This window comes from Ailuropoda melanoleuca, chromosome 6 (assembly GCF_002007445.2).
Source record: "Ailuropoda melanoleuca isolate Jingjing chromosome 6, ASM200744v2, whole genome shotgun sequence".
Lineage (NCBI taxonomy): Eukaryota > Metazoa > Chordata > Mammalia > Carnivora > Ursidae > Ailuropoda > Ailuropoda melanoleuca.
The window spans coordinates 66501559-66528117 of NC_048223.1; the positions used below are offsets into that span (position 1 = coordinate 66501559).

The 26559-nt window shown below is 33.9% G+C and overlaps 1 protein-coding gene across 1 annotated transcript in view; it reads right to left on the minus strand.

Annotated features, from left to right (window-relative positions):
* The window catches only part of TMEM26 (transmembrane protein 26), a 52058-nt gene that overhangs the window by 10672 nt on the left and 14827 nt on the right, over nucleotides 1–26559 (minus strand). The window contains exons 2-5 of the mRNA XM_002915109.4: nucleotides 25228–25306; nucleotides 18665–18778; nucleotides 16758–16978; nucleotides 1614–1690 (exon numbers count right to left, since the gene is read on the minus strand). Coding sequence (XP_002915155.1) covers nucleotides 1614–1690; nucleotides 16758–16978; nucleotides 18665–18778; nucleotides 25228–25306 — 491 coding nt within the window. The remainder of the gene's footprint in view (nucleotides 1–1613; nucleotides 1691–16757; nucleotides 16979–18664; nucleotides 18779–25227; nucleotides 25307–26559) is intronic.

The following is a 26559-nucleotide window of genomic DNA, read 5'->3' on the forward strand; positions in this document are numbered from 1 at the left end:
TCCCAAATAAAAATTTTCTTAGCAAGGCTATAAACCACAAGATACAGGAGGTGAGCATCAGCAGAGTGAATGACAGAAGAAAAACCAACATAAGAGCAATAGTGGCCCCTCTCTCTTTTTTTAAAAAAAGATTTATTTATTTATTTTAGAGGGAGAGGGGAGGGGCAGAGGAAGATGGGGAGAGAGAACATGTGGTGCCCCAATAGTGGCCTCTCTTCAGAAGGGAGGGTCAGAAGATGGTTCCAAGGGGACCTTCCAAGAGTGTTCGTCAACATCTAAAGTGACGGTACCTAATATTCTGTCAGGAAACACCATCTGATCAAGAGGTACAGACTGGGCACATTACGACAAAATCTGTGTGTGTGCGTGTGTGTGTGTGTGTGTGTGTATTATTGGCATACATTTGTCTGTAATTATTAATTGGTAATTAGTTTTGGGTATTTCTAAAAAACCACAGCCACCCTTCCCGTCTATTCTGGTGACAATTTTGTTTCAGAGAGTGTTTGCTAAATTCTAAAAGTGCCTCTGAAAGCTCTGAGCCTATTAAAGTAAGCCCCCAAAAGATGCAGAAAACATTAAATATCTCTGTTCTAGATGAATTCTAACCCTGAGGCCATTGAGCAGGGTGCCGTAAGAAAAGAAGTCAGGCTTAAGGAAAATGTAATTATTAAATCCTAGAATTTCCTCTGAGTAAAGTGGCATCCTGGAGAATTCTCAAGTCAGAATTCCAGGTATCTCTCCCAGAAGTTAAGGGCTGACTCCAGATCAGCGTTGAACTTCCTGTGATGGTAGAAACGTTCTGTCTAATGCGCTGCCTATGACAGCTGCCATATGTGGCAGCCGAGCCCTTGAACTGGGGCTAGTGTGACTGAGGAACTGAACTTTTAATTTCATTTAATTTTAATTAATTTAACTTTAAAATGATCAGCCACATGTGGCTAGTGGATATGTATTGGACCATGCAGCTCCAGACCGTCACTAGTACAACAGGCTTGGAAAACAGGTTCTTCTTACAAAGTCTTAGAAGTTTATGTATTTATTAATATGACCAATGGAATTCCAAGGGCCACTACTGAGGAAAATTTTAATTTCCCATGGGGCCCTCAAACTGCTCTTACTCCCTGTGATATTCTATACATGGGTCTGACAAAAGAATGAAAATGAGCCCCGAAAATATCAAGAGCTAAAATGTGTATCCCAGCACCTGTGCCAAGCACTTTCCAAATTCTATTGTATTTAGTCACTACAAGAACCTTCAACTCTAGCAACTACGATCATCAGTCCCATTTCATTGGTGAAATTTGAGACACAAAGGTCTTAACTAATTTGTGGGAGACTTTACAATGCACACGTGATGGAACCACTTCTTGAAGTGGACGTAAAGCTGTTCTCCAGTACATTCAAGGATCTCAGGCTCACCAGGTACCAGCATGCATCCACTAGTAGCTATCCTAAGTTTCAGTCGACTTTTCTTCTGAACTGAACTGGAACTAACACTGGGATATCAAAATGATAAAAATGATAATCTTTTCACATGCCTCCTTAACTTGACTATAGTTTATAACCAAGAGTTATAATTTTCTGTTTCTTTGAGCAAACATTGAGACACTTACCTGCCAGGTCAAGTGGAAATTGCAGCATGCTCCAGGTCCATATAACAAGGATGGCATAGACGAGGGCAGGACTATTCCTAGAATGCAGACAAAATTTTAAATTAGTAATAAAAAATATGATCATTTTAAAAGAAATATTTTTTCTTTTTTCTCATATTTGAGTATACACTAATAAACCTCTCAAGAGTTGTCAAAATATCTTAGTGATATAAGAAAGCCATGAAAAAATCCATTCACAATTATAATGGAATAATGAAGAAGTAAAAAAAAAACTTCGAGACTTAAAATCCAACTTCCACATGTGCCAACATCTGTATAAATTATGGCAAAGCCTCTTTGTACCAAATTGTTGTCTTTAGTTTTACAAAATCATGGAGACATTATTGGCAATAGATGCTAGGAAAAATGTTAGACTTTTATTTTTTAAGATTTTATTTATTTATTTATTTGACAGAGAGAGACAGGGAGAGGGAACACAAGCAAGGGGAGTGTAAGAGGGAGAAGCAGGCTTCCCGCCCAGCAGGGAGCCCGATGCAAGGCTCTATCCCAGGGCCCTGGGATCAGGCCCTGAGCCAAAGGCAGACACTTAATGGCTGAGCCACCAGGTGCCCCGGAAAAGTGTTAGACTTTGACTCAGAAATTCAGAGGGCTGATTTCAAGAATTTCCAAGAAAAAGTAAAAACTTTTTTTCTAAGATCACGAGACTCTAGCTTAAAAATACATCTCAAAAGGACTAGATGATGCCCAACAATTAAAAGTTCAGCGTGTAAAAGAAAATCAATTTCCATTGGGAAAAAAAAAGTAGGGAGATAAATCCAATAATAAAAAATTTATACCACTTGCTAAGATGTAAGTCAAGGAATATGACAGTTTCCTTCACTATTATATCCCCAGTGCCTAGAACAGCAAATAATAGACACTCAACAAATATTTGTGGAAGGAATTATTGAATGTACAAAAGAAGGGCCATAGTTGGCAAATATACAAATATACAAATGTCATCGACCTGATAACGGTCTTGAATACTGAATTCGGGAAGAATAGATGTTATAAAAATACAAAGGATATTAAAGAAATATCAAAGTTATTTTTTAAGCAAAAATACAAAGGAAGTTAGCAATTTGAGATTAGGGGTATAATAGATTTTATTGCCAACTTCTCTGTCAAGAGGGATTTTCAGATTGGAGAGGGATAGAAAGGCACCAAGGAGGAGTAGTTGAAACCAAAATAAATGAGGTGGTTGTAAGGGATATTTTTAAATGCTTCAAGTATTGAGGCCCTGAAAAATTAGATCTCAAAAACTATGAGAGAAATTGTAAATGATATTTCTAAGCCATCATTATCTTGGCAGTTAGTGGCAGAGACAAGGGTGACGACAAAAAAGTCTTAATTTTCAAAATGAAGCAGAAATATATCTTAAAGTACAAGAGGCACATTTACTATTAATCCCTAGTTAGGTTATATAAGTGGTTATTTAGAAGATTTCTGAAAGCCCTTATAGAAGACAATAATTACTAGGAATTAGCACAGGTTGCTTGGAACGATTACACTCAGCATACTAAGATTTTCTCTCTCTCTCTCTCTTCAATAGAGTTAGGATTACCAAGCAAGTAATGATATATAAATTAATTTTAGACATTCGGGTTTAAATAAGGCTTGCAAAAAAGCCTCCCACAGTGTTCTTATTAACAAGATTAAGAAATGTTCTGGGTATAAGCACAGTTAGGTGGATTTCTTAACTGTGTAAATGACTCCCCAAAGGGAACTCTCTAAGGGCTGCTGCAGGCTCTCCTTTGATTCTATTCCATTTCACGTTTCACCAATGACTTGGTTGCCACATTGATGGAAGGCTTCTTGTATTCACATATGACATGGAGGTTGGATGGGAAACCATTACCCCAGAAGACACAATCAGGATCTCAAAAGATCTTGACAAGATGTAACCAGATGACCTAGAACAGGATAGAAGAGGTAGCATTTCACAGCAGCTGCCATAAAAAGGGCTCAGGGATTTTCCCTTGCTATTATCTGATTATAAGTCCACAGTATGACATGGATTTATGATTTTCCAAAATCAAATGCAATCATAGGTCATTTCCTAAGTATAAAGTCTAGAATTTGAAGTGGAGATACCTAGGGAATGCAGTCTATAACTTTTCCATCTTGCAGTGTCAGTGTCTATACAAAATAGACCTTCAATAAGTGCCTGCGTTTTTAAAACATTTTACCTACAGTTTCCAAGCTCATACTGTTTCAGGAAGTTTTCTAATGATTTAACTATGATCATACTTAATCCTCATACCAGTTTTACTAAATAATTATACTTATCCCTATTTGACCAGTGAGGAAACTGAGGCATAGAGTTGTAGAAACTCTAGTTGTCCAAAGTAATGTGGTGATAAGTGTTGGAAGCAGAAGTCAGAACTAGATAGCTTGTTTCAGCATCCACCCTTTTAAACACTGTACTATACTATTTCCATAGAGGAAATAGAAAGTTTTAGCCCTGCTGTATTCTATAATGTTCAGAATATATCAGAATTACTATGTATTGTGCTTAATATTTTAGGAGGAAAATTTATAAAGTTTTTGGTTCAAAGACGAGAGGCTAGAATGTTGAGAGATCTCAGAGCCATGTTATATGTGGGATAACTCAAGAAACTCAGAGAAGAGTCCCTAAAAACTTTATTTCATATATTTAAAAGACTATCATGTGGAAAAGGAATTAAACTTATTTCTTGTGACTTCAGAAGGCCAATTCAGATTGAAAGAATTTTTAGTGGTGCCTATAAGAATGAAAATTTTATCACAATAGAGAAAAGTACTCTCTAATAATATCAACTGAAAACGGAATGAGTTGCCCTGGGGTTAGTATAGTCTCTATTAGTGAAAATTTTCAAAGAAAGTCTGGACAAAAACTTGTTGAGAAAATTCTGGAGAGGATTTTGCAACAGATGTAAAATAGATTGTTCAATAGGTGGCTACTTTTGAAGATTCTTCTAATCCCAAACTTCAATAATTCTACCAACAACTCATGTGCAATTAGTCTGCAAGGCAGCAGAAAGCAATGGTAAAGTCTAAGGTCTGGTGCTAGGTGGCTGGAGTTCCAATACCAGCTCCAATCCTCACCAGAGAGATAGGATGTGGGCCTCCAATCCCAGGTCGATATTTACTGACTACATGAAGATGAAAAATTAATTTCACATCTATATGCTTTAGTTTATCCATATTTGATATGAAAATAACAATAATAATTTAATAGAGACTAGATTTTATATGATAACTATATTAAGTATATTATAAAAATATATTAAACATATAAAGCTCTTAGAACACACTCAAAACAGCCTAATTATGTAAGTTAGGTGTTATTTTTTATTACCATGTAACCTTGAGACTTTCTCAACTTCTCTTGGCTGCCACAGTTCAGCTTATAAAATGGTGATAATGATAGTATCTACTTCATAGTGTATTGTAAAGACTAAATAGCTTATCACAACTAAAACCCTTAGAACAGTACTTGGAGCACAGCAAGAGATAAATAAACATTACCTAATAGTAGTAGTAGCAGCAGCAGCAATAATTTTTATTATAAATAATTATAATATATATAATAATTATAAATAATTTTTATTATTATTTTAAACTCTTTGTGTTTTAATTCCATCATTATACAAAATAAGGATAAATAATAAACAAACCCTAGCCCTAAGTAAGCCAAATTCTAACATTACAATAATGAACATATATCTTTTGCATATCTGAACACACCCAAAATATAAGAAAATGTGAGTGTTAAGAAGCATATTAGTAAATTTATAAAAAATAACTTTGGAAAAAACTGCCAGAAAATTTTTGAAGCAGACAAATTTGTATGAAGTCAGATAGTAAAAGTTACTCAGGAAGGTTAAAAGGAAAGTAAATAAATCACTGAGCTTAAATGGCAATCACTCAAAATGTGAAGGAATTTTGGAGTGAATTTATCCAACATTATCTCCATTGTGTAACTGTCTCCCCTAATTGTCTCACCCCATTTTCTCATGTGTAATGTCTTCATAAATGTCAACTGAGAAGCATGTAAGCAGACAATGGACTCTATTCATATGGAGACAAAAGATCTTGACAAATATAATTATACATGTGAGCATCACTTCTGTACTTGGAAAATTAGGAGACTAAAAGACTAGAATTTGGTAGATCAATGCACCAAATTTACTGGATATAAAGTAAAAATAAAGTCATACCTTGATAATTTGCTTAACTGTTTCTTTTTGGACACGTAAATGTTCCTGTAGATAAGAGGTAATCAGTGAATAGAATTCACCTAGTTTTTATTTTTATGTTTTTAAAGATTTATTTATTTATTTTAGAGAGAGAGTGTGTGAGTATGGGGACAGGGGCAGAGGGAGAGAGAGAGAGAAACTCAAGCAGACTCCACACTGAGTGCAGAGCCCAACACAGGACTCAATCTCACAACCCCAAAATCACGAAATGAGCTGAAACCAAGAGTTGGAAATATAACTGATTGTGCCACTTAGACTCCCCTAATTCACCTAGTTTTTAGAAAATCATCCAACAAACCTCTCAGAGAAGAAAAAAAAAATAGAGGAGAGAAAAAGGAAATGAGAAAATGAAGTATTAATCTACCCTAGAAGAAAAGCAAAAGGATTCAAATGAAGAAAACTCAGTGTAAACAGGAAAATTCTCCTTTGTGTGGTCAAATACAGTGAGATAACAGTAATGTTTTGAGAACAGATTTTTTTCTTTTTAATAAATGATCTCTTTAATAAATGATCATTTAATAAATGATTTCAAAAAATGACTGCATATTAAAGATCATGTTTAATGTGTAAATAACCAGTTTGCTCTTCCTGGCAATGGTATTGAAATTCAGAATTGTTAAAAATGTTGGAGGATGGCTGTAGCAGAATGAAAAGTTCAGCAAAACCTCTCTGTAACAAAAATACTCAACAAATTGTCAAAAATAACCACTTCAGGTCTCTGAAAAGCAACCAAAGGCAAATAACAAATTGAGTAACACTTATTTATGAGAAACTGGTAGAACTTCAGTTAAGAAGAATGGGAGTTTGAGGCATTCTTGTCCATGGAATATTTTCACTCCTCTCCAGCTTGGCTATGCCAAAGAAAAATGGCATCAGACAGAGTTAAACAGGCAAGGAAGACTTTATTCAAGACTATTGCAAAAAGAGAGAAATATTGATTTCAACCCTACTGAAACAAAAGGCAAGAGAGTTTTTAAGCACTGGAGTGAGCTAGTGCAAAAGTACTAAGGGACATTAGAGGGAGAGATTGGTCAACATGATGAGACCATTTTTGTGTGTGTTTGCTATTTGGCACTGATATAAGTTAGGCTTCTAACATCACAAAGAGACCAAAAGATAGGGGTGCTATCTTTCTTGATGATTATATTTCAAAGGGATGACTCTTACATCCATTAGAAAGATTTCTGGGTAATAAAACAAGAAAGAGGCTGGAAGAAGACTTAATCTCAATGGGGCAGAGAAAGAATTTATAATTGCAAGTTTTCTAAAGTAAATGCTGTAAGGAAACGGTGGTCAAAGGTCTATACTCAGCAACAGACCTTTTTAAAATTTTTTAAAAAAATTTTATACCATTATCCTCATTCTTTTTAATTTTAAAAAGAACGCAAGTTTTTTCATGAAACTATTCATTATTATTATTACTATTATTATTTTCAGTTAGCCAACATATAGTAAGTACATCATTAGTTTTTGATGTAGTGTTCAATGATTCATTAGTTGCAACAGACCTTTTGAAAGTTTAGTCAAACTGAGAGGAATGTTAAGGCTGTCTTGGTCAGTCAAAGTAGTAGTTTTACCAGGGAGGGTTTGACAATGAAAACCAGAGGCCCCTCATGGCCACAGTGTGCTGACTTGACTTGGAGTGGATTGTGAAATCTTATGCTTAGAGGTGTGGTCAGTAAGAGCAATAACCTTGGTTGGAAATGAATGGGAGAGCCCACAGCCTTGCTACTTTATGGTTGCAATCCCAGCTGGGGTGAATGGTAGACTAACTTGAATTTTAATGGAGAGATTTTGAAAATAACAGAGCCTTAGATGGGCTAGATAAGATCTCTATGTATGCCAGACATGTGCCAGGAAGATCCAAGAAAATCCAGTGGAAAAAAGCTGAGTATATATGAAAACTTTCTGAATTTAAATGTGCTATGCAACCCATACATTGGCAGAGGGTGTAGGTCATAAGGGCTTGAAGTGTTTGATCACAAATCCTGTCCAAATCATTGGATAATCACAGCTATGTAGTTATAGGTATAATCTTAATAGGCCATGCTAAAAACAAACAAGCAAAAGAAGAATTTAAAAAAGCAGAGACATCAATGGCTACAATATAAGGGAAGAGAGATTCCTCAGATTAAGTTCAGGCAATTTATTGAAACAACAAAAACAACACCACCAAGAAGCCTAAAGTACAGAGGAAGCTTGAGGATAATATATTGCTACAAAATACAATCTAAAATGTCCAGTTTCCACCAAAAATATAAAACATGCAAAAAAACAGTAATGACTGACCTATACTCAGGAAAAAAAACAATGGAAACTGACTCTAGTGGGGTCCAGATGTTGGGTTTAACAGACAAATGCATCAAAGCAACTAATATAAATATGTTCAAAGAATAAAAAAAACACTATATTCCACAAATTAAAGAAAAATATGACAATGACTCAGCAAATAGATAATTTAAATAAAGAAATATAAGCTGTAAAAACAATTAAATAGAAATTCTGTAGTTGAAAATAGGAGACCCAAAATGAAAAATTCAGTAGGTGTACTGTACAATTTGAGTCTACACATAAATTTGAGATGGAAGAAGAAAGAACCAGTGATGTGGAAGATAAATCAATGAAAATTATCCAATTTGATGAAAAGAGTAAAACAGATGGAAGAAAAAACAGAGTTTCAGAAACCTATGGAACACACTTAGGCATACTTATTTGTAATAGAAGTCTCAGAAGGACGGAGAATGGACCAGAAAATGTTTGAATAGATGATGGCTAAAAACTCCTAAATTTGAGGAAAAACATAATTTATAGATCCAAGATTGGGAATCAACAAAGTTGTAGTAAGGTTAAAGACAAGGAGAGCTACACCTACATATATCACAAAAAGTCAAAAAGAAAATCTTGAAAACAACAAAAGAAAAATGACAGCCTATACGGGGTAACAAAAAACAAAAAACAAACAAACATAAAAAAGGTTAACATCTCATCAGAAATAATGAAGGCCAGAATACAGTGGAATTATATATGTAAAATGCTGAAGTAAAAATTGACAACCATGAATTCTCACCCAACAAAACTATTTTTGAAACATGAAGGCAAAATAAACACATTTCTAGACAAAGACTGGGAGAATCTGTTGGTTGCAGATTTGCCTTAGAAGAAACAATAGAGGAAGTCTTTCAGGCTGAATGGAAATGATACCAGACAGTAACTCAAATTCACAAGAAGGAATAGAGAATCTTCAACTTGTGGGCAAATATAAGAGAACACATAAGTATACAGTCATATATTTTCTTTTCTTAATTTCTTGAAAAATTAAAGTCTATAAAAATAATTATAAAGCTGTATTGTTTGGTTTGTAAAATAAAACGATGTAATATAATGACAATAGCAAAAAAGAGGGGGAAGAAATGAATCTGTTAACTTACAGTAGCGTATGAAGATTTAAAATACATATTGTAATCCCTGTAGTAACTACCAATAAAATACAAAAAATCAATTAAAATTGTTTGTTAAAAATATTTTTTCAAGTAGTAAATGAGTAACACAGGAATGAAAAAGACCTAAGACTTATAAAAAAACAAGTAACAAAACGGCAGATAGAAATCCAACCAAATCAATAATTACATTGCATATGAATGGAATAAATACATTGTAATAGGTTGAGTGATGTCTTCCCAAAACTCATGTCTACTTAAGACTTCAGAATGTAATCTTATTTGGAAATAGTCTTTGCAGATGTAAACAAGTTAAGATGAGGTCGTATTAGATTAATTTGAGTCCTAATCCAAAGACTGGTGTTCCTTTAAGAAGGGGAAAATGTGAAAACACTGACAGAAACACTGAGGAGAATGCCATGTGAAGACAGAAGCAGAGATTGGAGTGATGTGTCTACAAGCCAAAGGAAAACTAAGAATTGCCAGCAACCACCAGAATCCAGGGAAGAGGCACCAAACAGATTCTGCCTCACAACCTCCAGTAGAAACCAGCCCTGCTGACACTGATTTGGATTTTCAGCCTTGAGGACTGTGAGAAAATAAATTTCTGTTGTTTCAAGACTTTCGGTTTGTGGTATTTCATTATGGCAACTCTGGGAAACTAATATACACTCCAATTAAAAGACAAAGTTTGACTGGGGAAAAAGAGGAAAATTCAACTATATGTAATCTATAAGGGACACAGTTTAGATGCAAAGATACAAGAGTTTGAAAGTACAAGGATGGAAAAAAAATATCCCATACCAACAGTATCAGAATAGAGTACCTAAGTTTGTATGAGACAAAATAGACTTTCAGACAAGACATATTACTAGAGAAAAAGAGTGATATTTATGATGAAAAACAGTTGCTACCTCAGGAAGATGTTTTAAAAATTAATGTATACACACCTAAAAACAGAGCCTCAAAACACTCAAAGCAAAAACTGATGTATTGAAAAAGGAAATAGACAATTCAATAATTAGAGTTGAAGATTTCAATGCCCTACTCTCAATAATTGATATAATAACTAGACAAAAAAATCAGTAAGGATACAGAAGAATTAAATAACCTAATAACCAACATGACACAGCTGACATATACAGAGCACTCAACCAAACAACAGATAAATACACATTATTTTCAAGCATATGTAGAATGTTCTCCAGGGTAGGCCATATGCTAGGCCATAAGATAAGTCTTAATAAATTTAAAAGGTTAAAATAATTTGAAGACTAAAACAGAATTAAAATAAAAAACAACAAAAAGAAATTTGGGAAATCTCTATCTGGAAATTAAATAGCTTACTTCTAAATAATCCATAGGCCAAAGGATAAATCATAGGAGATATTAGAAAATATTTTGAACCATATTAAACAAAAAGATAACATATCAAAGCTTATGGGACATAGATAAAGCAATAATTAGAGTGAAATGTGTAGCTTTGAATGTCATGTTAAAAAAGCAGAAAGATCTCAAATCAATAATCTAAGCTTCCATCCTAAGACACTAGGGGAAAAAACAGCAAATTAAATCCAAAGCAAGCAGAAAGAAGGAAAAATTAAACATTGGAGTACAAATCAATGAAATGGAGAACAGAATAATAATAGAGAAAAATCAATGAAGTCAAAGTTGGTTTAGAGGATCAACAAAATTGATAAATCTAAAAAAAAAAGACAAAAAACAGAGAAGACACAAATGACCAACTCAGAATATAAAAGGCAGCATAATAAGTGACCCTGTAGAAACTGACACAAGTTTAAAGGAATAATATAAAAAATTAACATTAAAAACTTTATATAAAAAACTACATAATTTATTTGAAATGGAAAAATTCCTAGGAATAAAAAAATGTAATCAAAGCTAACTCAGGAAGAAATAGAATTATTGAATAGGCTCATAATGAAATAATTATGTTGAATTAGTAATAAAATATCTCCCCAAAAGAAAAGCATAGACCCAGGTGGCTTCATAGGTAAATTCTATAAAATATTCAAAGAAAAAAACAATACTAATCCTTTACAAAGTCTTTTGGAAAATAAAGAAGGGATGCTTCCTCAAGTATTCATTGAGTCCATTATTATTCTAATACTAAAGCCAGAAAAAGATATAATTAGAAAATATTACTAAAAGAATATGTTCATGTGGGTAAATATAAAAATTATTAACAAAATGTTAGCAAACCCATATTAGCAATACATTGAAACCGTTATACACCATAATCAAGTGAGATTTATCCCAAGAAGTCAAGGTTGGTTTAGCATCTGAAACTTAGTTAATGTAAAATACCATATTTATAGAATGAAAGATAACTACAACATAATAATCTTGATAAAAATAGAAAAAGAATTTAACAAAATCCAATGTCAAAAGAAAGAAAGAAAGAAAAAGAAAGAAAGAAAGAAAGAAAGAAAGAAAGAAGAAAGAAAGAAAGAAAGAAAGAAAGAAAGAAAGAAAGAAAGAAAGAAAACCCTCAATAACCTAGAAATAAATAGGAATTTCCTCCAACTGATCAAGGGCATCTACAAAGTGTATCTGTATAATACCTATACCTAATATCATCCTTAATAGTGAAAGACAGAATGCTTATCCTTTGAGATTGAAATGCCCACTCTTATACTTCTATTTAACACTGTACTAGAAATCCTAGCCGGTGTAATAAGGTAAGAAAAAGAAATTAAATTTGTACAGATTAGAAAGAATGAAAGCTACCTTTACTTACAAATGGCATTATCCTATAAGTAGAAAACCCTGGGGAATCTACAAAACTAATAAAGAAGTTTAGCATTATTGCTGGGTACAAGATCATTATACAAAAATCAATTGTATTTCTATGTAGTAGCAATAAAAAACATGAAAATGATATTAAGAAATTAAGAAAATAATTCTATCAAAAAGAATAAAATACTTAAGAATAAGTTTAGGAAAAGCAGCCAAGACCCACATATTGAAAATTACAAAACATTGCTGAGAGAAATTAAGGAACATTTGAATAAATGATGAGATAATTCATGTTCATACATTAAAAGACTTAATATTAAGATGTCATTTCTTCACAAATTGCTGCTTAAATTTAATACAATCCTTATCAAGACTTCAGCAGGATTTTTTTGTAGAATTTGACAAGCTGATCATTAAACTTAAATGGAAATACAGAGGACCTAGAATAGCTCCCCTCCCAAAAAAAAGATTAAAAGAACAATGTTAGAAAATTTACAGCATCTAGTTTCAAACTTACCATAAAATTCCAGTAATCACAATAGTGTGGTACTGGCATAAGGATAAATATATAGAGCAAAGGAATTCAATAGAAAGTCTAGAAAAACCCTTACATATGTGGCCAATTAACTTTTGACAAAGATATCAAGGTAATTTAATAGGGAAAGGATAGTCTTTTCAACAAATATTGCAGAGACAATTAGTCTCAGCTAGGACAAAAAAATGTTCTGGGACAATGTCAAAAACAAAACAAAATAAGACAAAACACAAATTTAGATCCTTATATCACACTACACAGAAGTCAAATCAGAATATTATAGAAGGAAATATTTCCAATATTGGGTGAGGAAAATATTTCTTAGCTACAACACCCAAAGCACTACATAAAATTAAAAAAAACGATGCATGGGACTTTATCAAAAATTTTTTAAAATATATTCTTTTTTAAAACAGGGAGAGAGGCAAACCTTAGAGACTTAACTATAGGAAACAAACTGAGGGTTGCTGGAGGGGAGGTGATTTGGGGGCTATGGGTTAATTGGGTGATCATCATTAAGGAGCACTGGGTGGGCACTGGGTGTTGTATGCAACTGATGAATCACTAAATCCTACCTCTGAAACTAATAATATAGTATATGTTAATTAAATTGAATTTAAATAAAAAATTTTTTTAAATACTTTTTAAATGGCAAAAATGAAAAGCAAGCTATATACTGGGGGAAAAACACATTTATGTATCTAATGAAGGACTTGTGTCCAGAATATAAAGAATATAAATAACTCTTACAATCTCTTATAATTCAACAACAAAAAAAATCAATCCAACCAAAAATTGGGCAAAAATTTGAACAGACACTTCACTGAAAGGAGATATAGGATTAGCTAAGTAGCATATGGAAAGATGCTCATTTAGTCATTAGGGAAACAGAAATTAAAACTACAATATGATACCACAATAACCCAAAAGAATGGTCATAATCAAAATAGTGAAAAAAATGGTGAGGATGTGAAGGAATGAAATATAAAAAGTACAGGCACTTTGGAAAACAGCTTGGCAGTTTCTTAAAAAGTTAAACATGTACTTAACGTAAACCCATCATTCTATTCCTAGATATAGACCCAAGAAAAATGAAAACCAATCTATCCAAAGGATTTTAGTGTATGTTTATAAGCAACATCATTCTTAATAACAAGAAGATAGCAATACACATGTATATTGACTATTGAATCAATAAATAAGATGTGGTAGATGCATGGAATACTATTCAGCAATCAAAAAGGAGCTAACTACCAATACATGCAACAGTGTGAATGAATCCTAAAAGCACACTACGTGAAAAAGTCGCACACAAAATGCTACATATTTTATGATCCCATTTACACTGAATTTCTGGAAAAGGAGACTGCACAGAAAGAAAGCATATCAGTGGTTGCTTAGGGTTGGAGGGAGGAAGAGTGAGAATTGACTCCAAACAGCCACAAGGAATCTAGATTCTCATGATGGCTGTACATCAATAAATTTACTAAATATCATTGAACCATAGAATTACAATAGTTGAATTTTATGGTGTATAACGTCAAGCTTTTAAGAAAAATTTGCAGCATCTCACAAGTCTATGTAAATTCATAAGAATTAGTCAAATGAACTTAAAGTGGGCATATGGAAAGAAATTGGTTTAAGTTTAAAAAAATTGGATTTGAGGTATTTAGCAAGGATTCAGGAAAGAGGTAGACATCATTGCAGTGTACGCATTATTCAAGGATTTCTCCTAAGTCTGTCAGCTCAAATTATGGGATAAAATAAAATAGAAAATAGGGGCACCTGGATGGCACAGCGGTTAAGCGTCTGCCTTCAGCTCAGGGCATGATCCCAGCGTTATGGGATCGAGTCCTACATCAGGCTCCTCCGCTATGAGCCTGCTTCTTCCTCTCCCACTCCCCCTGCTTGTGTTCCCTCTTTCGCTGGCTGTCTCTATCTCTGTCAAGTAAATAAATAAAATCTTAAAAAATAAAATAAAAAAATAAAATAGAAAATAAAATGTTGTAAAAATAGGTAATGCTAAGTGGGTTATAATCAAATAACCTCCTTTGCTATTACAAGTGAACATCTTTTATGAGTACATTAAATTTATTTCTCATGATTGTCTTTTTTGAGTCCAAAGGGGAAAGCTTTGCCTCAGTGTGAGAGTTTAAGTCTCTCCTTTGAAGAGACAGACATTTGCAGTGTCAATTCTTACAGTATAGATGAGACCAGTGACGAAATTATGAGTCAGGAGGTGGGTTTTAAGAGGGAGAAAAAATTCTAGGTTCTCTCTGGGCCTTGACTTTGGAGTCTGAGTAGTGATGGAGACATGCGGGAGTGGAGACTACACATTGACACAATGCAATTATATTAAAAATAAAATGACTTCAGTCTGAGACCATGAAGCCTGAAAAGAAATTTTAAAACAAGAACCATGGCATACTGTATCTGGTCCCTTTTAAGGATGTAATACAAGTTTAAAATTAAAAAAAAAGATTTTTGAAACATCTGATTGATTTGTAGGTGACAGAAGAAATTGCTGAATTGAAATCACCTGGGTTGGGAGAGGACGGTGTGTCCAGAATTTCTCTCACAACTTACCATTTGCTCCCCAGTCTCCACCTAGCACACTGCCTGGTGCATACTACATAATCAATCTACAGTTGATGAATGAATGAATACCTCATGATTTTCAAAGATTTTTTTTCTGGGAAATTAAGATTTTAATGATTAGCATATTGAATATTTAACATCTATTGGCAAACACTGATCTATAAAATGCACCTTAGTGTCATTTGTGGATAGACCTAATAAACAGACCATTTAAGTAGCTGGGTTTGGCATTTCTCACATTTTTATTACCAGCCCCACAAAACATATCTCTCATGAATACTCTATTTCCTACCCCATATCCCTCCTGTCTCCCTAGATATTTAGCATATATGTGTTTATTTCTATAGAGATATAGCTAGTCATATTTATATTTTTATGTCCCTGTCACTGTGCCTGTAGTTATTTATTGTTTTTCTGTGCTTGGTTATGATTTCTTCATGTTTTTCATGCAACCCCATTGTATTACAAATGTTAAAGTATTTGAGAATTTGTTATACAATGTATAGGACTGACCAAATATAAGATATTAAAGTTACAAAATTAGCATCAATATTTTGAGGATAATGGATCAACTCACTGGATTCTTTTTAAAAGTCTATGTTTACTTAATAAAGTATAAGAAAAATTAGTATAAATGAAGCAGGAAATGATCATGTAAAGGTAACCTCTGGTTACAGATGTACTTTGTGCTATAATTGGGATATTAAGTTTACTCAGTAAGTTAGTGTATTTTGCTCAGCTTTATGTTTCGTTATTTGAGAAACACAGCATAAAGTAAACTGTAGCATTAAAAGCCAGCTTCATTGCAATTTATTTTTATAGCATAGTGCAAAACAACCCAAGCTGAAAGTACATTCAGGCACTGAGACTTAAATCCCTAAAGGTAAGAAAGTGGTTCCATAAACAGATGTGATCATGGATTCTGAGTTTATTTGCTTGTGGCAAAAATAAAAGTACCAACTCAATAAGTTTTAATTTATAGGCATCTACACCAGAAGGCCTTTAGGCACTTTGAACAAAACTGACTAAAAATAAAATTTAGTAAAATAAACCTAATCTGCCCCATTCTCCATTCACACCAGGGAATATAAATTCCCAGCTAGGTAGAGGAGAGATTTCTCTTTATCTTTTCTAGGTGCTTTCCTGGAATTGTAGCTATGCTGTGCTCTAGAAGAGAATTTTGTGATTGGCTACATTCCAGCACACTTGAGAACATGAGAGGAGCTGTGGATGGTCATTCCACCTCCTGAAGGTTTTCTAACAACCATGGCCCCACCTAACCCATGGTCACGCAGAGGTGTAGAGCTTCTCTGTTCTCACCCAAAGGCAATATTATTTGCCCTTTCTCTTTAGCAGGAAGTTCAGATATATATACTTATAAACTGGGCTGGTACTTAGTATGTATCTGAACACTAGGAAATTCTATGATTCTATCACTGGACATACAATAGACTGAAAATCCTTATTTGTGCATAATATAAATAATAGAACAAATAGACAAGTGTGGGGGGCCTGAACTTGTGGGCCTGCTTACCTCACATTTTGTTCTTCCAGGGTCTCACTTGTGAATTCCAGTATGTCAGCAGCTGTCCCCACAAACATAAGGAGAAGTTGAGAGAGTTGGTCCCGAGTGATCCCTCCTCCAATGGGTAGAAGCCATCTTCCAATTATGAGCATTAACAAGAATGTCTGATGGAGTCCCAAAGTCCAAACTTTCTCACATACTGTAGATAAGTTATTTACAAAAACTCTGGCCTATGTAGCAAAAATGTCATACAGAGAGAAGTTCGTGAGCTACCACCTTGGAGAGATACGCCTTCTTCACCACGGCTTTCAATCAAGGGTTAGCTTTTGTGGAAGGTCATTTTCAGAAAATGATTCTTCACTTACTAAAGAAAATAAAACGCCTTTCAACTGGACACTCTGGGGGAAGGAAAAGCTAACGTGGTCCTTAAAAAGGGGCAGCCTTATACCAAGAAGTAATTTAAACCCCACACTTGCTAGTAGGATTGTGGCATTTGATATTTAAAGGACCAATTTGGTGGTGTTTTAAAGATCATTTCTCATTTTACTCTTTTCTGTAACAAAATATTACACACAGCAAAACTTTTTAAATACCATATTATAATCACAAAAAAAAATCCTGTATTTTTCTTTTAGGGATTTCAACTCTGAATTTATTAATCTGCAAATATTTTAACATAGTACAAATCTCTTGTTTTTTATTGCTTTAAAACACTACTACATCAAATGAGAAAATATATAATAATGTTTATTCATTACCTAAATGCTAAAGAAAGAGAATAACTATAGTTATTTTTTTTATTCTGAATATTTAACATACTATTGAAAAATCCATAAACTAGCAACCAAATTTTATTCTGTCCTTAGTCTTGAACTCAGAGAAAAATTTACACCCCTTTCATGTATTCTGAATGATATCTCTTGCCCATTTAACTTCTAAAAAAGTTTTAAAATATATTATTGGCCCTTAGAGGCTATAACCTTTTAAAGACTACAGGAGTGTAGTTCTCCAGTGACTTAGATAGTTGATTGCAACGATTTATACAAGTAACCTAACTACGTTTGTGCAAGATCTATTTACTCCTCTTGATTACTTACTGATGTCAAGTGTAGAGGTAGAGGGAGGATAAAAGACAAGGCAGAATGCTAACCTGACTGAAGCCATGCATGAAGATCAGTGATCTTTTATTTACACAGTGTTTCATATTTTTTCTATGAGACTTCACATACATCCTACTTGATTCTTATAGGAAGCATATTAGCAAAGTAAATATTAATATTTTCAATTATCAGATGAAAAACTGAGATACAGAGTGATTAAGTGACTTGTTCAAAGTGATATCAGTCAGCTGTGATTGGAGCTTGAATTAGAATCCAAGGCCAATTCAGTTAAACCTTTTAGAATCAATAATCTGTTGAAAATGTGGCTCATCGGTCATATTTATATGGGCCGTGAGTCTCTCCCATATACCATTTTATAATAGGTCACGGTTAGGTTGACAAATATCAGGCAAGTGAAGAACAAAGAAGTGATTCTATTTTGGCTGGAAATCTTCCGTATTTTATTAATATAAACACCTAAAAATATATAGGCCAGATCCCAGTCTTTTAAGTATATCATTCTTTCATAAATAATATGTATCTCGCTTGTGCATATATTATCTGACCTAAGTATTAAAGGTTACTTAATGCTGCAAGTTAAATATATCTATTAATATATTTAAGATATATATGACCATTATGCATATTAAATGTGCTTAATATATAAAAATACAATTATTGCAAATTCCTGAGCAATTAAACAACTGGCAAATTTCCTTAGGAAAGAATGAGCTGAAAGATGTAGAACATGTTATCCTCACCAAATGAAAAGGCGATTTGCCAGATCCTTTAAAATACAGTGGAAAAATCTCTCACCGTCTTAATGAGATCATCTGCTCCATTGGCTTGTTCACTTGATATCAGAGTTTGATTGAAGTTTTCTTTGTTGCTGGTATTTTGTGACGTTCCTTCAGATTGGCTACTGCAATACTAAGAATTTTGTAAAAAAGCAGTATGTTAAAAAAAAACTCCACAATATGTAGAATTGAAGATGGCTTCAGTTATCTAAGACATTATGAGTAGATATGTGGATTTACACAATATGCATAAATATTTCCAAAATTCAGATTATAGTCTTAAAACAGAAAACCACTTTTCAGTTAATATGAGAAGAAAGTCAACTATACATGTTTTATTTTCCCACAAGTCTATGAGGATATAGATGCTCCAAGTTCATTGTGCAGAGCTGTAGAATTTTTTAAATTTTTATTTTCATTTCAGTGAGTACACATAGAGTATTATATTAGTTTCAGGTTTCCAATATAGTGATTCAACAATTCCATACATCAGCTGGTGGTCACCATGACAAGTCACTCCTTAATCCCCATCACCGATTTCCCCCACTCCCCCACCCACCTCTACTCTGGTGACCATCAGTTTGTTCTCCGTAATTTGTTTCTTGGTTTCTCTCTCTTTTTTTCCCTTTGATCATTTGTTTTCTTTCTTAAATTCCATGAGTGAAATCAGTGGTATTTGTCTTTCTCTGAATGACTTATTTCACTTAGCATTATACTCTCTAGCTCCATTCAAGTCCTTGAAAATGACAAGACTTCATTTTTTTTATGGCTGAGTATATTCCATTTTATATATATATGGCACATCTTCTTTATCCATTCATCTATCTATGAACACTTGAGCTGCTTCCATATCTTGGCTATTGTAAATAATGCTGCTATAAACATAGGGGAGTATGTATCCCTTTGAATTAGTGTTTTTTTTATTCTTTGGGTAAATGCCCAGTAGTACAATTGCTGTATCATAAGGTAGTTACATTTTTAACTTTTTGAGGAACCTCCATACTGTTTTTTTACATTGGCTGTACCTGTTTGCATTCCCATCAACAGTGCACAGGGGTTCCTTTCTCTCCACATCCTCGCCAACACCTGTTTTTTTCTTGTATTGTTGATTTTAGCCATTCTGAGTGGTGTGAGGTAATATCTCATTGTAGTTTTGATTTGTATTTTCCTGATGGTGAGTGACGATGAGCATCTTTTCATGGATTTGTTGGCCATCTGTATGTCTTCTTTGGAGAAATGTCTCTTCATGTCTTCTGCCCATTTCTTTTTCCACATTCACATAACTTTTATTATAGTACATCATTATAGTACATATTTATATAGTACATCATTCTACTTTATTATTAGTTATTGTCAATCTCTTGCTGTGCCTAATTTATAAATTAAACTTTATCGCATGTATAGATGTTGACTTTGGTACTATCCGCATTTTTAGGCATCCACTGGGGAAACTTAGAACTTATCCCTCATGGATAAGAGGGGACTTTATTCCTTTAGCTGAGAATTAAAAAATATGGGTAAATCATTCACTTTCTTTATGCTATCCAATGCATTTTTTAAAAATTTATTTATTTATTTATTATTTATTTATTTATTTATTTATTTATTTATTTTAAATAGCACTTGTGAGCAGAGGGGTGGAGGGGCACAGGGAGAGGGAGGGAGAGAATTCTAAGCAGGCTCCAGCAGGCTCAGCATGGAACCTGACATGGGGCTTGATCTCAAGACCCTGAGATCATGACCTGAGCCAAAATCAAGAGCTGATCACTTAACCAACCGAGCCAACCAGGTACCCCAATTCAATGCATTTTAAAGCAGTTACTTAAATGTGAAGTCACTGAATTCCTCTTTACCTTCATATTTAGTACTTAATGACTGTTTCTGGACTACACCCTGAGACTTTGTCTCCAATGACTGACCACAGACTACAATGAATTAGACATTTAGATCTGGTGTGAAAATACATGCCATTTAGGATTCCTTCTTAAAATGCTAATGAAATTTTCCTGTCATTTTTCTGCCCATTTTTTTAAATCGGAACATTTGTTTTTTGGGTATTGAATTTTCTAAGTTCTTTATATATTTTGGATACTAACCCTTTATCAGATATGTCATTTTCATGTATCTTCTCCCATTCCATAGATTGCCTTTTAGTTTGTTGATTGTTTCCTTCACTGTGCAGAGCTTTTTATTTTGGTGAAGTCCCAATAGTTTATTTTTGTTTTTGTTTCCCTTGCCTCAGGAGACATATCTAGAAAAAGTTACTATGGCTGATGTCAAAGAATTTAAGGTCTGTGTTCTGTTGTAGGACTTAATGGTTTCAGGTCTCATACTGAGGTCTTTAATCCATTTCAAATTTGTTTTTGTGTATGATGTAAGAAAGTAGTCCAGTTTTCTTCTTCTGTAGGTTGCTGTCCAGTTTTCCCAGCACCATTTGTTGAAGAGACTATTTTTTCCCATTGGATATTCTTTCTTGCTTTGTTGAGGATTAACTGATGATATAATTATGGGTTTATTTCTGGGTTTTCTATTCTGTTCTATTGATCTATGCATCCCGTTTTGTTTCAGCACCATACTGTTCTGATTACTACAGCACTGTAATAACATGAAGTCTGGAATTGTAAAGCCTCCAGCTTTGCTTTTCTTTCTCAAGGTTGCTTAGGTTATTCAGAGTCTTTGGTTCCATGAAAACTTTAGGATTGTTTGTTCTGGTTCTGTGAGAAATGCTGTTGGTATTTGAGAGCTGTACAATTCAGAGAGTGGTAGTTGGTGTTCCTTTCTTGAACCCTGGACCAGTTGTAGAACAAATCAACAATGACAGCATTAAAACACGTATGATCCTGGTCAAAACATCCATTCTAAAAGTTTCTTTCTTGTCCAGAAAGCTCTTTATCTAAAATGCCATTTGCTTAAGTAGGTAATCCAATTGTCTTCAATCTTGCCTGTTAAACACTGAAACAACCAAAAAAATTAACATGTTCTTTTATCAAAATATACATTTTAGTGTCAGTTTGGAGGTCAACTTAGGTTTATGGAAAATTTGACAAAGACCCAAACTAAATGTTTTTCCCTTTTTGTTCCTTCATTTTGCATGTAAATTTCTACAAGTGAACTGTGCATGATTTTTATCCAGATGCCAGGAATCCGAGGTAGAGAAAAAATATATAAGAGAGAAAAAAAGTGGCACTTGAAAATGTAAGTGTAACTAATGATCATTTCACAAACTGTCTTAAAAAAAAGTTGATTTTTTTTTAAACACCTGCAGGGCTAACATACTTTTGAAACATACACGTACATACACACACATCACTACCATCACCACCTCCACCACCGTGTATCCATGGCCGTGTATCCGTGGTCACATATTTGGATTTAGAGAGAAACTATTTTTTAAAAAAATGCTAATGCTGTAAGAAATGTATTTTTCTTAAGTATTCTGGATGCTGCATCAATCATTCTATAAGCTACTTGAAAAAGTAAAAAGGAAGTCTGTCAAGAAGCTATTTTTTTTCTATTCTCCATCAAAACAACTAGTGTTATGGGTGAAATGACAAGAATACTTAGGAAAAATGGCCATGTGCCATATCTCTAATAGCAAAAATCCAGCTGTTTGCATACTTTTTTTTCTGTACAGCTAAGGCTCCAGGAAAAGATAATGAAGATAAAAAATTAAATCTTAGAACCAAGCAACAAATCCTCATTGCATCTTTGTGAGAATCAAATGGGCAAGAGGAAACAATTTTGACCACTTTATTCCACAAGCATGAAAGCAGACTATTTATTAAAAGTGGTAACCTTGATATTTTTTTTTTACATCTTTAACACTAAAAATCCGTAGACATCTGATTATTTAAAAAAAAAAGAAGTCATCTGCCCTGCAGTGGCAAATAGCTTTGTGGTCCATATTATGATATTTTAACCTGAGTCCCATTCCATTCTTGTAATTCTACTTGTTACAAATTGATGAGATTTTCCTTTAAGTGGCAGCAGTGTTAGGACTGCAAAGAACAACTGGTTTGATTCCTACAATGTAACCTGACTTGTATTGTTTTTATGGTAATATTATTTCCATTTAGCATTGTATAGGTGAGTTAATGCAGATGATCTGGGTACCAACAAACCACTTTTTCATGGGCTGTGTCTTAAAAATTCTTATTAGCTTCAATAATATTCCTCTGGGTCAAACCAGACCCTAACACCATCAAGACCAGAAAGTTTCCATTGCTTTAATTGTGCCACTTCATAAGTAGACCTAAGAGTTACGGTCATAACTGTTGTCATAATCATCTCGTTTCCAGTCATGTAGACCTAGCCAGATGCAGAAATGAAGGTACAGAACTGATCACCTAGGAGGAATGTCTTTATGAGATGGGTCAGGATGTTTTCCTAATGCCAAGACATAGGTTAGAACATTTAGGATGTAGAATAAATGGAAAATGTGAAAGGAAATTAAACTACTCTCCTGTCATGAAAAAAGATCACATGATTTTGATGAGAACTCCTCTAAAACATAGAACACAAAACTGAGAAAGGGAGTGTGGTTTAACAGAGTAGGGGTTAAGACCTAGGTGTTAAGCCCCAGAACTGTTATTGATTAGCTATGTGGCCTTGAGAAAATTACTTAACCTTTCTGAGTCTCAGGGTCCTCTTCTTTAAAATAGAAATGTATATACCATGCCTAACTTACGGAGTTGCTGAGTTCATAAAGGAGAAAATGTATTTGAAAATACTTTGAAAGAAAGGACTACATAAAGAAAAGTGGTTATTATCAAAACCAAATTTTTTAAATGGATGGACTAAGAGAATTGCTGTACCTTCCTTTATTCTGCTATTTCTCATTTCTTTAAATGCAATTCCAATACTGTTTTGTCTCCCTTTCTCTTACTTTTTTCTACTTCCATCTCTGCCCACCCTGCCCAATTCAATCTTTGGGCATTCATTTTAATTCTTAGTGTCAAAATGAGTCAAATCCATTACTACTAAAGGTCCAATTTCTTTTGTAGTATGAAAATTAGAGAGGTACTGCCTGGGGCTCAAAAATCTTTTTTTTTGTTAAAAAGAGAGCTTTTGGTTGCATGCTATTTGTTGTAATGGGATTTGACCTGTATATCAATTAAATGTGCAACGCATTTATATTATAAAAGGATTTGGGGAAATGAATTGTTATTGTGGATGATAGTCATGTTACAGAATCGGATGTGAAGGAAAGAAATGAATCAAATCACCAGAGCTTATTTCCATACCCCTGAAAGTAGTAAGTAGTTAGGAAATTGAAACAGTCCCCTAACTCCTTATGGTACGATTTTTAAAAAACCATGATAACTTGAACCATCCAATCCAGTGTTACAAAAATATTTTGCTACAGTCATAGAGATAGCCTATGACTTTAATATTTTTTAAATAGGGGATTTAAAGCAGATAAACATTTTCTTCATGCCTATTTTACTGGTATGCGCTTGTGGAATTCTTCACAAATAGTCCACAGAGCTAAATTCCCCTGTGTGTGCCTAAAATTTGGAGCAAGCATTTTCCAGATAAGGTTTGAATATCTGAAACATACATCAGAGGCTTAACTTTACTATAAAATGACCAACCACAGCAAAGAAATCTGTATAGGGGCAAATTCTTATCTTGACTAATGCACCATATCAGTACTATAATATTATATTGTAACTACAGCTTATCTGTAACATAGTCCTGAAACCTGAGCCCAGAAGATGTGAGGTCCAGGCTGAAATCTGCTGGAGTCCGCCCTCTGCAGTGTTGTGCAGGAGCATTAATAGTAATAAATTGTGAATCCACTCCCGATCCTGCTACCTAGGGTTGCCCGTGTAAGAAGCAACTCACTTAAAAATTAGTAGCTCTTTTCTCTCTATATAGATTAGGGACTCTCATTGGAAGCCATTGTTTATTTTTTAAGTCAGTGTGGTCCTAATACATATAGCCCACCTTTCCCAGTGGTGAGTCTCATACCATACCACTCTCCTTTACCCTTCGTATCTGGCTCCAGAGTAGAATTCCTATTTCACTAAAACAGCTCATGGGACCCTCAAAAAGGAATCTTTTGTACTCTGTAAGGCCTGAATTTTAAGACAGACTGTTTCAAATAGCCCCTCTAAGTTTGATTGTGTTTACATAGCAGAGCCTAGACAATGGGGTTTCTTTTTAGTTTTTGCTACTTTTAAAAATGTCATTTTATAGGATGCTAGATTATTGAGCCCTGCCCAATCGTAGTACAATACAGAAACTCATTGAATCTGCAAAGTTTAAAACCAAATTTTTACACACAATCCTCCCTACCCCATGTAAACTCTAGCACACTGGGGGCCGGGGGTGCTTAGGAACAAGATCTCTAACATAAGTTGTTAATTAATTATGTAATCTTAAATCTTAAACAAACGTAACATTTTTGTTGCTTTGATAGATCATGAATTCACTTTCTTTTGCTAATGGCCTCTTAATTATTCAATTCTTGATAACTCCAGTTCCTTTGAGAAGTGCATTCCTGAAATAAATTGGATTATGGTATAAAAGTAGTTTACTGATGAATATTCCACTTTCTTACTTTCCAAAGGGACATACCTGGGTCTCATCATGCATTTCAAGAAGCCATAATGATGGAACAATGCTAATCAGATATAAAAATATGGCTGGTGAAAACCTGTAAAAGAGAGGAAAAAAGATCGCTCAGTTTTTACTAAAAAAATTTTTTTAAAAAGAAAAACAAATACACATACCCTGATCACAGCAAGTCAAACCTTTTTATCTCAATTGTTTATTTCAATAAGGAAAAAAGTATTATGTGATTTCTGCCATATGGATTATAGAGAAACAAAGTAACTGCAAAAGGCACTAGCAGCTGTCATTCTCACTGAATTTCTAATCCAATTAATAGAAGTTAATTTTAATATGGTTTAATGGGACACTGCCAACTAGTTTCAGGCAAAAACTGGATATTTTGTGTTTAATATGTTTTACAACAAGCAAATACAGCAATAGTAAATCTTCTTGGATTTTTCAGCATTGCAATTTCAGGAAGATTGGCTACATGGTTTAATACTAACTTTGAATTCTGAAAGCTCAAATAGTAACATCCTGCTAGAACACAAAAATCAGATGATAATGACTAGCAATGAGGAATATCAACTGACAGTGTATATCTGCTAAACCTACTAGAAATAAAAATGCAAACAAACAACAACAGATGTAGTGCTTGGTATTGTTTTAAAAGGCTATCTATATTCATTATTTTCTGGCTCAAAATTCAGAGGGCAGTCCGAAGAGTGGCTTTTATAGTCAAACATATCTAGGTTCAAATACCAGTTTTGCCACTGACTCTGTCCGCTTCCTAGTCCACAAAATGGAGACAGTCACTGTATTAGTCAGCTTGGACTGCCATACCAACATACCACAGACTGGGTAGCTTAAACAATGGAAATTTATTTTCTCACCCTTCTGGAGGTTGGAAGTTTGGTGAGGTCTCCCTTCCTGGCTTATAGACAGCCACCTTTTTGCTGGGTCCTCACATGGCCTTTCCCCTGGGCATGCACAGATCTCTGTCTCTCACTTCTCCTCTTAAAAGTCTACCAATCTTACTGGATTAAGATCCTACCCTTATGACCTCATTTACCCTTAATAACTTCCTAAAAGCTCTATCTCAAAATAGAGTCACCCTAGGGGTTAGGGCTTCAACATATGAGTTTTTGGGAGACACAATTCAGGCCATAGTGGTCACATTTATCTCACAGAGGTCTTTATTATACTTTCTGTAAAGCAGTGCCTGGCAGAGGTGGGCATTCCATAATAGATAACCACCATTAGTATTTTTATAGGACATTATACAATGAAAATATGCCCTTAGAAATTTGAAATAAGATAAAAATAATATACTTTTCAAATTTATTTCTTAAAATT